We start from the raw sequence: 16,500 nt of genomic DNA on the forward strand, positions 1-16,500 counted from the left end.
TGTTTTCGGAGATTCAACGCGGTGGCAAAAAATAAGCTCACATTCCGGCAGTGAAACGAATTTCCAAAGCTCGCCCTAACGAACCTTCGGAATTTTCTAATTCGTATTTCTATGTGTTCGAAAGTTTCTGATGAATGGAGCGAAACTGTAATATCACCATCGCAATATTTGGTGCCTCCGAATTCTGAAGCGCTCTGTAACATCTCACATGCTTGCGTACGAACATTTCGCGACGCGTATCTCGGATGATTCATTGTAATTGTCATGCGACGTTCTGTCTGTCTGTCCATCCATCGTGAGTATACATACTCGTTCGCTCGATTCTATCTCTCTCGGCGTGTCTTATCCCCGGGCAAATCAACGATACTCACGTATCCGGTATAGCACGCGCGATATTTGCACATACAGATATATACATATAAAACAAACTCTGGTTGTGTATAATGCGTGTCGATATGAGGCTTCTTCGAGAATCGCTAATGAGACTTTTCTCCCACGTATGTACGAGGGCGCACGTCTCTCGTGCAACATCTTTGCATTAACTCGATAATATATAGTCAGATCCATTGTTATAGAGGCTGCCGCCTCTTTGAGTGCTCCTATAGTCTCATTTGCAAGCGAACTTTCTTGCAGTTTTGCCCCTCGTCGTAAACGTGCGAGAAACTACAAGGCCGATGAGAAAGATCGAAAATTTATTAACCTGAATTTTTTGGGAATGGTTGCATGTCCTGAGATTCTACCGTCGTAGAGATTGTGCCGATCAACCAAATCAGGGCGTTTATACCTTTGCATGGACAGGACGGAGTAGGGTCGCCGGTGTCTCCCATGAATAATCCGCAGCGGACCGTGACGCGATTAGATATATTCTCTGGTGTATTTCACTCGACACTCTTGCTTGAGCAATCTATGTTGACATTTACATGTACGCAGGTACGTGCACTATTTCGGTACAGGTGAATTAATGTATAACTGCGTATAAGTCTCATATTCGTAAACGTGTGCATGGTAAATACTCGATGAAAATAAAATGAAGGGGTTAACTCCATCAGTGATCGAGAATAGTAAATTACCTTGCACCTTAATCGAAGATTGTTTCAATTGAATTATCGAGTCAGTTGAACATGCAATTTCCAGGCATAACCATTCGAGGAAAACATTCGAATATCCATTCGCGAGTATATTATTTACGAAGATTGTGGATTCGAGATTTTAAGTTGCTCAATGAGATTTAAAATATGGAGAAATATTCAGCATACGAAAAAACTACCGTTCAATTTGTGAGGGCAAGAAACACCCTGGTGAAAAATGTTGTGTCAAATTTAAAGGGTTTATAGTTCTTTTCACTGTGTACACATACACGTCCCAAATGAACAATAACTTTTCTTGTATCCTTAAGTAACATATACTATAACTAATTCCTTCACCATGAAGCTTCTTGAATGTTTCATGAACCAGAACTCTTAAAGCCTTTGCTGAAGAAACCTGCGATGTGCTTGCCACCTCCTCTCATGGTGAAATAAAGCTCCTCTGTCAACATAAACAAGCCCCGCGAGAAATATAATATGAAGAGAAAATACCGCCTCAGACTCAAAAGAAGTAAAACGCTTTGCACAAGGTGTGAGTATTAGCCTCAGCTTGTCTCCTCGTGACAAGTTTGTTTGCCATGAATTTTAATATTCAATAACGAATTTAAATCGGTTTTATACTTTACCGTAGTTTAAGAAACGGAACAGAAAGTGGAACAAAATACTCGGTGATAATAATTTATTCGTTTCGATGTCTGCTCCGTTACGTTGATAAGTTTGTCGAAAAAACGAAGAAAAATAATAAATGCCTTGTAAAAAAGTGGGTCAACGTTTTTTATAATCTCGAAGAAATTTGGCAAAATTTAACCAAATCGCTCGGCATTTCGGCCACGACGAAAGCTTATCCTTTCCGGGTTAATGGTATCGTAAAGAACAAACCATACGATGAGAAAGCGTGTGACAATGGTCAAACCGGATGGAAGCTTGATTTACGTTTTATTGGACATGTCACAGCCTACAATGAGCATTAATAATATACCATACTCGTAACTACAGTGAATTATTGCTCGCCAGAAGACGCAACTTGTTAACGTCATCGAGGCTTCTCGAATACACGCCACTGTCACAAGACAATTGGCCCTGATAAACTAATCTCATTTGAACTTGCTGCGAGTTGGGGCCGAGTCAAAACACGTCCTTTCGTTTCAAATTTATTATTGACTTTTATTTGGCACGGGAGCGGCTCGCTGTGTCATGTTCGATCTCATCATGGGGATCCATTGAATGAATGAATCGGCCGATATATTTCGCGGTGTATATTTCGTCGTCGTGAACTCTCAAGACTTTTCGTCCATGGATAAATTTTCTTCACAATGCTTCGACGAGCTTTTTTCAAAACTCGCTCAATACTCAACGAATATCGGAATATAACACCTAAAGGATTGAAATTCACAATTTTCCATCAGTCGTAAATGGAACATCGGTCGAGTTAAGCGCTCAAAGTTTCAACAATATATGGATGCAGCATGTGGACTATGATATATAGTATAATCCGGATCGATCAGTCGTACCCGCGAACGATCGATCTTTCGCTCAACTTACTCGTGCAGAATAGAAGCGCGATAAAATCGCGAGACAGCGACGATAAACTATCGCGTGTACTCCACACTCGCAAGCATTTACGGAGGTTTAACAGAGAAATTAAAGAGAAGGGACAAGGGAGAGTGAGAGAGTGGGAACACTTATTCGTGCGAGCCGTTGGACGAGATTGATGAAAAGAAAAAGTGCAAAAGAACGATTCGAATGGTGCCATGGTTCATTAGTCTCGAAGCCCTTCGTGTTACTATATTTTTAAATAAATATAGGTATGTCTGTGGATGAATACATACTGCGTTACAGAGCACCTCAGAACATACGTTCTCTAATATCCGCTATTAATCGTAACTCTTTCGCGACCATTTTATCGCAGCCGTTTTACCATCTGAATAAAAAAAGGACTGAAACTGAAGGATTCGTGAGTATTAATTAGCGCGGCGGAGAAAAATAAGATAAATTTGACTGGCATGGAAAAAAAATCTGCAAGACTTTGTCATCTATTGGAATACGACCGCGTTCGAGTAAAGAATCGTTCGAAATCTGTCAATCGAGAGGCACGTATATAGTGTGTTTTCTTGGTTAATGTGGTCTACGAAGCTTGTGGCTGCAGCGTAGCCTATACGCCGATATCAAATTTAAGTACGCAGTAATAATCAAGCATATCTCCGCAAGGAATCCGATGTTTTCTCGCCTTCGGTACACCCGCAATGGCTCTCGCTACTAATTCTATTTCCTCATTTAATAACGTCGTTCTTGGTTACTGTATTTCCTCCGGAGCCTGACTCGACTTTTTCGTGGCGCTGTTATTATAAGTTACTTTTTCGAGTGAACTTAATCAACGTTCCTTGCTGAAGAAACAGATGGTCAAGCTTTCAAAAAAAAAGCTTACACGCAATCGTTTCTTCACACTCTGAGACTTCGCATGTACTTGACATCCATTAAAAGCGCCCTCAATCAATTTCTTATTCTTCCTAACCCTACTGACTGTTAAAGACACTTCGATAATGAAAGCTTTTCTTATTCCATCGAGTTGATAAATTAGTATTCCTAAAGGATACTACGAGAGAAAAAAAAGAGTTTACTGTGACGTTGATAGAATTTCCAACGGTCCAAAGGAATTAATAAATCCGCGCGAGAGCACTTGGTGGTGGCCTCACTTTTGCTCGCGCGCGCGCGCGCGCGTGATTCGCTTCTCCGATCTTCAGTCACGATTTGCAATTTACAACTGCAACACGGGAAATTATGCGATCGCGATTCCACGATTGCTACGGAGGCGCTCTCGCGCACGCCTCGAGCTCCTCCTTCCGTTCTCTTTTATCTCGCTCTCTCCTATCGGAAATATTCCATCGCTCGACACACATTTCTAAATGGGAGTTTACCACCGCTCTCTCTCTCCCTCTCGCACTCGCTCTCATCAGTCCGTTCCATTTACATCGCGTCTTTCTCACCGGCAGGGTGTTTTGCTACTGTTTTTAGCCCGCTACAACTCAACAAGTATGCAAATAATGCGTGTTTGGCTGTAGGTGTACCTACCGGAGCTATTTTACACGAGTTCGTTTCTGCACACGCTGCATTCTCTTATAAAGGTCTCTATTAGTCTCCGTCTGTAATTTCCTACTGCATTTTACAAGTATACATATATATTCAGACAGGAATCACACATATTCAAAGGATCGACGGACCCGTGACAACCTCGCAGTGCGTCGCATATATTTTCGACGAATCTTCAACTTTTGCTGCACTTTCCTTCACCAAACGCGATGTTTGGTGTCACGAGAATTACACGAAATTTTGCACGATTCCATTTGATCAGTTTCGCCAGGAAATTTGAATTGCTCGCACAACTGAAGGAACTTTGAAGAATCACACAGAGAGACTTTTATAGCAAAAATTACTAAGTTTTTATAGTAACGTCGGACCACATCGATATTATAATAATAATCGCTACAGAGTGTGTGTCAAATAATGCAAAAGTTTGGGGAACCATTACCACAGTTCATAGTAAATAACGCGCTGTACTATATCAAAAATCAACACCGAGCGAATTTTGATAAAAAACATAGTAAATAATGAAATGATTTGATGAAAATTTAGGAGACAACAAAGCAAAATTGCATAGTTTCGTATTTTCCCTTTTACCGCACTGAATTTTGCTCAATAACATAGCAAAATTCTCTTGCGCCTACCAATTGTATGAGGCGTTGCGAGTATAAACATGAAAATTAACCAGTGGCGCATAGTAAAATTTCAAGCAATTTGTCCAGTCCAATTCACCAATTTTTAACATTTCGCCAAAGACACGAGTGACATTCAGATATCTATACATCGTTCGATGTAAGAATGCGTCGCAGACCTAAATTTTCCCTGTCGTACATAGTAAAATTTGAGAGAACTGCTTCCGACATCAAAATTACTATGCACTTTGATGAAATGCAATAGAATGGCGATATAGAACAGCGCTGCTACAAAATATAGCAAATTTTTCTAGCAAATTCATCCGAAATATTCGTATAAAAGTCTCTCGGTGTAGGATTCAAAAAGCAGAAATATAAGATTCCCCTTGAAAGAAATTATGCTGTCTGAATATGTGATACACTGAGAAAAAAAGTCATTGGAACAACGAAAAGTGGCATTACGGGGTGTGAATGACCATCACAAAGTTAAACGTGATTAAACGCAATAAAATAGTTTTAGATCAAACTGCAGATTCATTATCTCCGAAAACATTGCAGTTAATCGAAGAAATGTCTTCTAATAACATCAATTGCTATGGAATCAACAATTTTTTTTTCTCAGTGTACGCGTGTTACTTTCATTCGGTGACTATCACGATATTCTGTCAAAATGTTAAATTTTCCATCACTGTTTGACTGTTGTAAAAAATGTCTGTACAAAATATAACGGAAACGAAAATCGATGATCTAATTAATTAGATAAAACTGTTTAAATGAGTTCAGTAAAATTGAATGAATCGTAACAAGGACGGATGATCTTCGGATTTACTGAGGCTCCTGTTTCGGCGATATTCCATTTGATTGACGAGAAACTTTGGTGTTTCGATAGTCGATTCTTCGCGACGTTGTTACGTAAGTTCGTGCTTGAGCTGCATGTGTACGTATTTCATTGTTTTTAATGACACCCACGCAAAAACAAAAAAAAATCGCGGGTATATGCCCAAGAGAGATCTGAGTCGAGCGTAAAAGTCGACGCGGGTGAAAAATTTGTAACTCGATCTCCTCCGGGAACCTAATGTATCGCACGTGTGAGAAGTTACTAAGTGGGTTACGTAATTTCCTTGTTGCATCACGTCCGCGAACAAAGAATTTCTATATGAGCCTAATTTTGGCCTCTTCCGGTATCCTAACAAAACGATTTTTCAAGGTCTCGGAAATGAATAAAACTGACGCAGAAACGTTCTTTTTCATTTCCAGCACTAAATGAAACCAGCAAATTTATGACGACATTCATTCATCCTTCCTTCCTAATAAACCTCTCGCAAACGAGATTGCGTTTTCAGGAATGTTTTCAAATGCACATCGAACGTTCCGTTCAACGTCGTTATTGAAGGAAGGAAGGAATTCGAGTTTGAAGGATTTCCGCATGAACAAAGAACCTCAAAGGGTTAATCTGTATTTTCTTATGTACCACATGCGCGCATAGTGTATACGCAGCAATGCACATCCACACACACACACACACAGATATATATTGACAGATATTTTTTCTATATCCTCAAGCACGAAGATGAAGCAAGGTTTTCTTGGAAAGTCATGATAATCTGTGACTGGGCTACAAGGACAGAAAGCACAACGTTCAACGAGGAAAAGGGAGAAAGAAAGGCGATAGTAAAAAGGAGAAAATGAGATGGGGATACGAGTAAAAGACCATGCACCCGTTTTCTCGATAAGAGAGAAAAGGAGAGAGAGCGCGGGCTCTGCACTTTCAATTCCACGTACTTAATACACGATACTGTTGAGTGCGGACAGAGACAGAGCTCATTCAGCTTTTCTCTCTCTCTCTCTCTTTCTCTTCCTTATCATTCTCTTTCTTTCTCTCACACTCTTTCTCCGTCTCTACCTCTCTTTCTTATCGTTCTTATTTCTCCACGTCTATCTCCCTCTCTCTTATTCTTCTCAGTATGCTTTACACTGTATGTATATGCTTTGATGCACACGTTAGGAGGCTGCAGAGTACACAGCGCTCTTGCTGGGCTCATCGAGGGTCGTTGCACCGTCAGTGTGGGACGTTGTGGCTGCTGTTGGTGCTCAAACTCCCGTGGCTCATGCTCTTGTATTACGTATGTCTATATATAAGATTAAGTGGTCTTTATTTTTCATCTAATATTCATTTCTTGACAACTCGGTGTGCGGCTAACACCGTTGGGCATTAAACTTTCGAATCCGCATTGACGATTATTCGCTCTCTCCTTCGTTCTTTCCATACATCTCTTGATAAATCATCAAAGTAAAATAACAGTATTTAAGGCGTGCACGCGGCCGTGCAATCGTAAAATGAAAGAGACGACGGCGAACATTGCGAAATAGAAATTGTCTTATAAATATAAGAAAGAACGAATCGATGAAACGACTTTCCATTGTTTCCTTGAATTATGGATCAAATTATTTTAAAGCTAACCAGTTCGTCGGATAAATTGCGATATTGTTTGTGTTTGTTTATGGAACAATCAAATTGAACGTATCGCAAAAGGATGGAAATTTTGTACGGTTTAACGCACATTTGATCAAATCTATCGGTAATTAGCTTTCCAAAAACATTCCGACTACGATAATTTAAGGAAAAATACATATCTCGAGAGATTTGGCTAATCTGTCCTATTAAACTCTCGGCCTCTTCGAACTGTGGCTTACAAAAAGCGATCTTTTCCACAATTCCAGGTCACATTCCATCAATTGCTTCATTAGGCCAATTACAGCGTTATCGGTTTACGAAAGTGCTGCTGCGTTTCTCGCATGTGTACGCTACAGATTAGCAGAATTATGGAAGCACGCGCACGAGGGGGCATTTATCAATTAGCTCGAAAATGTGATAAAGCAATAGACTCGTGTGCTTGAAAAATTTGCAGTTGCGGCTATCCAACAGACGAATTTTTATCTCGCGATGCATTCATTTCCTTAATGGTTGTGCGTACACCACCCAATATGATATGCAACGAACTCGAATGTATCGTCTGACTGACACGAACCTCTCTGACAAATGGAAAGACTCAACGGATCGATCTTGAATCTAATGCAAAGTCGTTTACACCTTTTTGTTTATCGGTGCACCGTCACGAATATCGTTAGTCCATTTTGCCTCGGGAATTGCATTATTTTATGCGCCTGTGTAGTACCGTACTCAAGCTCTTAATATCAATTAGTCGTGAGACGGTGCTAAGTAGATCTAACAGCGGAAACAAGTTCCAGCACTCAATGGCGTTTGGAGAGATCCTTCCCACAGGGCTCTCAGGCAGCTCATCAATTCTAAGTTCCTTTTAACCTGCAAGCAGAGACGTACTTTCTGACTTAAGAAATAGGTCCTCAGTGAAAGGATGATCCGCTGTTTCTTAAGCCTTTTTGAACCTTCGGCTCCGGTTATCGTTGAAGTTAAGCAGCTTCGAGTGAGGCAAGTACCTTAATAAACTTGACTTGGTTTTTCAAATTGTGTTAGATTCTTATTCGAGTGATCGACGATCGAGGTAATAATTATTAGCCGAGGGTGAATTTCGCACATCACGCCATCAATTCGGTGCGTTTAAATTTTGATTTTTCAATACGGAGACTCGAAAACTCCTTTTTTAACGTAGATATATTGATGATGCAGCGTCGGTAAAGCACAGTATTAGCGTCGAGGAGATCACGGGAGGACGCTCCGGCTCGATGGAAGTTGCCCGTTGGCACTAATTTGTCTCGATTGAATGCATCAGCCGCGATAGTCGAATGATTACACATGGATGACGCTTGATCAATAACTGAGATCTGTACCCACCGCTGCCAAGAGCCCTCGAAGCTGAGCATTTATTTTATCTCCTCGAAAATCAATGAAACGGTCAAACTTAACGAGACATTGGGCATCGGAAGAGAGAGAATGATAAAAAATGCCAAAGTATATAACGAATTGGAATGAAAATAAATTGCTGCGTCTCCGAATGCTTTGTGGAAAAAACGCGGAACGTCAATTTCTTATTGACAAGGACTTATCTGGTATCTTATCAATGCGAAATAATTGGATCCGACTATATATTTCTTTTACGACACAGCGTGGAGGCTATTAAATCGAGAAAATTCAATGAATCCATTTTGATAACGTCAAATTATGTTTCGTATAAAATTCAATTTTATACTGGCTTTACGCCAAGTTACCATTTTTATGATCAAACGATGAATCGTCACATACATTAAATTTCAATAACGGGGTGCAGTGCATCGATGTCGTTTAAAATGTTGAAAAAAGACTGACATAAACCGCATCTAGAAACTTTGATGGCCGTCGCGTTCACGCTTTTAAAAGCATTTTATTATTAAAAACCAATTTGAAAGCGTTTAATTAAACGGGTACAGCTGACTTATTATTTTTCTCCTCCCATCCTGTTGCTCTCCAAAATGACCCATAGAAACAAAAAAAAATGAATTTCAACTCCACGAATCAACACAATGTCACGTGCCAGAGGTTTTGATAGAACCCTGAGTGATTTTGAACTCTCGAAATTTGTAATTGTCATTGAAGTATCAGGAAAAAAATTTTACAAACTATTTTCGAGGTTCTATAATTTTAGGGAACTGCAAATGGTGTTTTCTGACAATTTATTTATTCTGCTGTCTTCACCTGTATCGTCGTTCAACTTACTTTGATTACGAATGATTCAGAACATGCACATACATAATGAAATTAGCTGTCATAGCATCTCGATTTCATATACGGTCGTGTCAGCACAAACGCATTGGTATGGCGATCTATTGTCGTACGTTCACATACGCAGGCGGACATAAACAGAAACCGTAGTCCGGAGCTTTGAGCTGGCAGAGGTTATGTCAATAAAAATATACGAATAAAGAAACAACGAGCCATGTGCAAATTGAAGTTGTGGTACGTTCGAATATAAGTGAGGGATTTTGCAAGAAAATATGAAGAGGTACGCAGAAATGGGATACGTTGAAAAAAATGACAAGAGGAAAGAATATGGCAGTTCTTATGTACGGTACAGCCAAGCCCATGTACGAGGAAACCGTAACAGTGCAAGCAGGATCACGAAGGGAGCCGAACTCGAGGTCTGGTGTAAGCCGCCAGCGGCTCTAACGAGACATCGAGCACGCTTAATAATATTTTTATAGTGATAAAAAAAACTCTTTTCTGCACTTCGTGTAAATTGAGAGAAATACCTTAATGAATACTTTGCTGTAACCGCTGTTTTTTCGCCACATACCCGAGGGAATTTGTGTAATTTTTTGAGCATCATTTCAATTAAGTTATCTTGATGTTTGCAGACGTAGGATGGATTTTATTATTGTTTCTTAGATCTTTATTGCAGAGAGAACATTTTCTAGGATACTCAATCTTTGAAAAGTAGGCTAAGAAATGTCCTCAAGACATTTTTCGAGTTATTGAAAATGCGATACGTATTTTTTTTTGGTTCACGTTCCCCCCTTAGCGGCATGGTCATAAACGCATTTTCAGTTCAGTCACGCTTTAAACGAGGTACCTTGCGCTTGCGCACATTTTTACATCACAATAATGCTTGCATTCAGTAGTTTTACACCCAATCCATTCATTCTCTTTCCCCTTCCATCTCCTTATGGAAAGTATTTCTGTCGCGTACGTCTTACTTCTCTCGCAGTTTGACCCGTGTCTCGTTTTATTACATCCAAGTAGCAGACTTTTTTGTAAATGCCTGGCAAATGTACTCAAAAAGTCCTTATTCTCGACGCTTCAAAGGGCTCGCATAAATCACTTCACAAATCATGTGAAATTGATTTATAGCGTTATTGCGTCAACTTATCTGTATCCAATAATACAGCGAACATAATTCTTTTATGAAAAATTACTGTGGACGAAAAAAAACGGAGAATTTGCTTCGTCTGTTTTTCGAGAATGCGAATAAAATATTTCAAAAAATCTAAACCACCGCTACGCAATTTTGTATCCGTCAGTAAAGCAGTGAAAAGTGGCAAGATTTAAGCACAAATAGAATGGCTTTTCTAGCGTTCTCCATGCAAATCGTCTCTACTTGAGGGATGACCCTGAAGCTTCAAGTTCACTCGAGACTTTGTGAAAAAACGTGTCGTTTCTTGGGCACTCGAAAGACGTAAAAAATTCATTCACTGAAACACATCGTGTCAATGTTCGGCGTAGCAAAAAGCCTCATTTCCTTGAACGCGAGTCTTGGTGAATCGCGTGAAATCGGCGAATTAATTTGTCGGCTGAGGCGTTTGTGGTCGAATCTCCTACGTTTCGAATTCGCACGACGAGAGATGCGGAAGAGAATAAAAAATGAACAAAAAAAGAAGATAAAACTTGGATATTTCGTTTTCGTTGAACAGAGCCTCGTGTTGTAAGACCGAGGCAAAATTTATTGGGCCGCTGCTCCGATGGTCAGGCCAGCGGAGTGAATGGGATACTTCATCCTTACGTATTCCGCACCTGTATATATGTATGAACCTGGTTAAAAGACGAAGGGGAAAGAGGAAGAGGCAACTCGTGGAGAATACACCGGAGACGGGCTTCTCTTTGGACTTTGAGGCCTCTCTTATCGATGTTTTTTCTGTTTTTTGTTGCTGGTTGGCCCGTTTGCCCACCCCGAGTTCGGGACCGAGGCTACAGTGTGTGTTGGTCCGCGATCTACCGTAACCGCATTCCTCATTCTCGGTACCTTTTTTCTTTTCAGTGTTGGCACGGTTCCTCCCTCGACTCGTTGAATGTTCAATCGAATTCGAACTCTTTTTTTATTTCTCAATTCTTATAAAATATAACTGATTCGACATTTTCTGTAAACTTGATTCAGCATTTCACGAAAATCAATGTTGCTCGCCTCATTATCATTTTTACATGTAGAATATCCCTTTGGAAGCAGGCAATATTTTTCATCGTCCATTCATCACTGGATTCCTCAAATACTCGATTTAGCATCGGATCTTCATCGTACACTTTTGCTGCGGAGATACTAGATTTCAACGGCAATACAGTGATAGATTGGTCGAATAATGCAATCAGTTTCAACGAACTGTCACTCCCAGTCTATATGCAAATCCTCCGGTTACTCCTGGACACAGGTAACTAGCAAAACGACCAAAATTGGAATAGATTTTCTCCCATGAGACCACACGATATTCGAGCCTCGTATAATCAACTGAAATTTTTACATGGAATCGAAAATACCAATCGAATGGAATTCATTTTTTTGTAATAAATTTTTGAATATATAAACACAATATGCTGAAAAAATGTTTCAAATATTTTGAATTTTTTATTTAATTACGATGAATAAACGTCGTTGTTTTATCTTGTGGTATCAATGCTTAATTTATTACCGACACGGATTTTTTATTGCATTGATAATTCGATGAGAGTTGAAATCAGCCGAACACGAGGGTAAGCCGAAATATTCCTGAATATTTGACGTATTCACGAGTACAAATAAAAACGAGGTTAAATAAGTCAAGAGAATTGTATCAACTTGGTTGGGTAATTCGAGTGAAATGAAATGATAATTTCATTCTTGACTATACACAGTTGGGCATGACCATGTGCTGGTCAGATTAAATTATTTTCAGTTCAGGAATATTTGAGGTAAAAGACTTGGAGGAATCGAGAAATAAAGAGCATATAAAGTCGTTGCTTCTTTTCGAACTGACATATAGTGCAAAGAAAATCACGTACATCGCGGTAGGGATTCAAGGATGGCGCGCACAATTCTCTGGGTAATGTACATAGACATGTCCATGTGCATTTATCCCACGTATACATTCCCGTAGTGCACTTACACTGTGCCACATAAGTGTATATGTAAGCCGTTGGAGAAGAAGGTAAATACCTGTTATAGCTTCGGATGCTGAGAGTTTGTCGGCATTCTGTGAAGACGAGGCTGGTCGTTCGCGACGAGAATGAACAGAGGGCCGCGCGAATATGCTCGCGGGCACTTTACATAGCACACTGAACGGCCTCTCGTAGACCTCCCAAGGGATGCGAGCGAATAAAATCTCCCGCTATCTATCTTCTTCTGTTTCTCTATATTTTACCTTTATTATATTTTTTTCCCGAGCTGGTGCTTTTTTCTCTACTTCTTTTTATCTAGATTTACGATTCGGGTTTAATCAAATTTCATTAAAAGTTCGTTAAATGAAAATTTATCTCAACGATTCCACTTGTCCTGGACTTGCTTTCTCATTGAATTATCGACTGTCGATTCTTTCCATTGATCGCTCAATTATCTCCGTCATAATCTGACCACTGGAAAGAGAACTATTCAATTGTTTTTGTCAACTGGGCTTACTTTCTTCTAAGCTCATTCATACACAGTATCTACCAAACGAACCTTCAGGGGACTTGAATATTGATAGCACCGACCTGGAAAACAGAGCCTTTTATTCGCGTAAGGCGAAAATTCTGAAGTTCAATCAAAATCCGGTTTCGAGTTCTCGTTTAATTTCATACGTTTCTTCGACAGTATGACGGAATCACCCACATCCAGCCTCTTTGATATCCAAATTCATCCATACCGAGTCTCCATATAATACCAAAGAATTCTTCAGGGATACCAAAGAGGATATCAAGATATCCAGACGATGAATTTCCGGTTCAACTACCATAAGATAAGAATCGGAAAATAATCTTCGGACCGTCATTCCGTTCGTAGTACGTCCTTACGCATGGAACAGCTAATGAAAATCGTTCGCGGTAGCCCTTTGCGAGACGGTTTGATTTCTCGTGATTAATCTGAGCGTTCGAAAGGAGCGAGTGCAGTAGGGAGGCAGGGACCGCGATATAATATCTATCACGCACAAGAAGCTGTTCCTGTAACCGTGCCCTGTCAGATAATATATAAAGATTATGTATTAGCGGGGGCGCTCGAGACAGAAATATACACGCCGAGCGCAAGAAGCTATACCGCACCGTTACACTTGGTTGATCGTAAGGAATACTCTCTGCAACTTCCAGAATTATTTATATTTATAATGTATATACAGATATTTATGAACTGTTGTATACATGAGATAGGATCGAATTGGACTGGTTTGGAATCCGGTGCCATGCAATACAGTGTTGTGCAGTTGCATGACCACGAACTCTTTGGGCGAGCTTCGCAATGCAGGCTCCGAGGAGAAGACAGCGCTTCTGTATCCTCTCCCCGTTTATACATACGTGTTTGTATGGATTAAATGTCGGTTTGCGACGCCAGCGGCGAGTGTGCGATATCAGCGCTGAAAACGGCAGCACAATAATAAAAGCAATCGCTGCAATATCGACAGAAACTTGACCGACTCTTAAGATTCGCAGTGCACATAGAGACACCGTTATACACGACTACGATCTACGAATCAAATGCTCTTCGAGTAGCGATCGATTTCGTTGCGTGAGTTAGCTAAGATCGAAGTACTTGGTAGCTTACGTTTCGATGTGTCATACAACGCAGCGAATACTTTTACGAGTGCCCGATCATTATTTTTCAATAACACGTAATATTTGGAATTCACTAGTTCTTTTGCTGTTAATCGCCTACGCGAATATACCGCCGCAATAAAACAGTGAAAGAAACAGATAATCTCTTCGATTTTATTCCACTCGTGACTTTCGTGTTTTAGCATCAATTTAACTTTCAATATTTTGTTGAAAAAGTTTAATAGCGCTCACCGTCGAGATTATATCGTTTTTATATGTTTGTCCATCTTCCATTCATTGGCCATTGCCATTTGCCCGTTTCTCTTGCGCGAATCCTTCGCGTAGTTAACTCTTAGCTATGCTGTACAAGGGTTGGAATCTCGAATAACAGCAATAACACGTGTAGACGTGTACACATATTTACGTGTATAAATGCTGTCCGAGAGCACACCCGCAATACGTCATGCACGATGCGAATTGAGAGGTCGTTCTGCTCGTTCGTAGCCAAACATTTAAAACGAAAAAAATGTGCTCTCGGCTTCTTTTTACAATAAGAAACGAACAGGAACATGGTATGTTTATTAACGTAAATAATATCGTGGAGCGTGGAAACGGAGAAGATGAAAACGAGGGAGAGAGAGAGGCTCAGTTTGGAGAAATTTTACGTTCTTGATGTATGCAGAATGGCCAAAGAGTCTTTGAATCATTTTCATGTTTCATCAATAATAAAAGCGCCCTTGATAATTATGGTTATTCAAACAAAAACCCACGGAAATTTCATCTTTGAATTCTCGATGGATTTCAATGATCGAATTATTGATTAGCCCTCGAGGTCGTCGCCCCCAATAATCTGAAAATTTGAAGTCTTCGAATGGAGTGGATTTATTATTTGTTTTTTCAAGCACCGACAATAGAAAAAAGAATTCATTGAATTTTACTCACAGGATTAAGAGAGATGTGAATTTTTGGTTCGATTTTCGATGGTAAATACGGATGAAATTTCGATCCCAAATTCTTCATCGTCCGATTTCGTTGATTGACATGCGGACTGTACCTAAACCGTTCAGGATTAATGTAATTTTTTTGCCAGCCTTTTATCCCCATTCCGCAATCAGTGTTTACAATCGACGTTATAGAGAATGTTTTTTTTTTTTCGCAGCTGAATCTGACATAAGCACATTCGCAGCGAGGACCGTGCACTTTCGGTCGTCGAATGAGCCGCACAAGTCTCTCTTCACGGAGATCAGTAGACCCAAGGCCCTCAGGGAATTGTACGAGGCCGCAGCGATCGTGGCCGTGAGAAGTTTGGACTCGCTGAGACGAGACCGAAATGCTGGCAGCTCCATGGATATGTTCATGTGCACGCCCGTCCTTGGAAAGAGAAGGCGAGACAAGAGTCTCGACATCGAATCCAGAGTTGTGAGTATTGGTCTACATATATCATTCAAAGTATGTACATACATCTTAACTTATAGCGCGTGACTTTACACGGAGGGAGCGAGAAGAAAATTAATGATAGACAATCATGATAAACGCTCCACTTACTTATCGCGTAAGCTCGGAGGAACTACGAACTTATAAAATGTAATAGTTTTTTTTTTAAGAATGCATCAAACTTGCAAGCCTGGGCCTACGAAAAACTGTCAATTTTTCTATCGACAATTCCATTAAGAAAAGGCTCCTGAAATGAGAATCTTAAATAACGAGGATCGTTACGAGAACGATTGATTAAGAAGTCCTGCTTGAGAAAGTCAAAAAAAATCGATTGTTTTCGGGAATGTTTTTGGGATAGACGGAAATGACTCACCATAGCAAACTTTTCGGCATAGTTTCAAGGATGTTTCAAAAGTATAGAAACATTTTTTTCGTGTGGGAAATACTAATTTGTACGTGGTTTATGCGCAAAGTCTGATTGCCGAAATTTCTTAGCTGTGTGCAATGTGGATATTCTAATTATTGTCTGCAACAAAAGTTCTAAATTTTTTTCCATTTTCATATATTTCCCTTCCACACGAACCCGTAAAAATTGCGAAATTCTATATTTAAAGCAGGTTGAAGTGATATTCTTCTTTAGAAACGTTTTTTTTTCAAACTCGTTAAAAATATAGAATTTCGCAAGGTTTTTATAGGTTCATATGAAAGAAAAATATATGAAGCATGTAAAAATTAGTATTTCTCACATTAGAAAAATGTTTTTGTATTTTCGAAATATCCTTGAAACTGAACCTAAAAGTTCGCTATGATGAGTTCTTTCCGTCTATCCTAAGAACATTCCCGATCTAAAGCAGAA

General features: G+C 39.8%; 1 protein-coding gene across 1 annotated transcript in view; it reads left to right on the top strand.

Annotated features, from left to right (window-relative positions):
• gukh (GUK-holder) overlaps nucleotides 1-16,500 on the top strand; it is an 86,909-nt gene that overhangs the window by 46,744 nt on the left and 23,665 nt on the right. Inside the window, exon 2 of the mRNA XM_043414985.1 lies at nucleotides 15,370-15,629. Coding sequence (XP_043270920.1) covers nucleotides 15,370-15,629 — 260 coding nt within the window. The remainder of the gene's footprint in view (nucleotides 1-15,369; nucleotides 15,630-16,500) is intronic.

The sequence above is a fragment of the Venturia canescens genome, chromosome 1 (genome assembly GCF_019457755.1).
Source record: "Venturia canescens isolate UGA chromosome 1, ASM1945775v1, whole genome shotgun sequence".
Taxonomy (NCBI): domain Eukaryota; kingdom Metazoa; phylum Arthropoda; class Insecta; order Hymenoptera; family Ichneumonidae; genus Venturia; species Venturia canescens.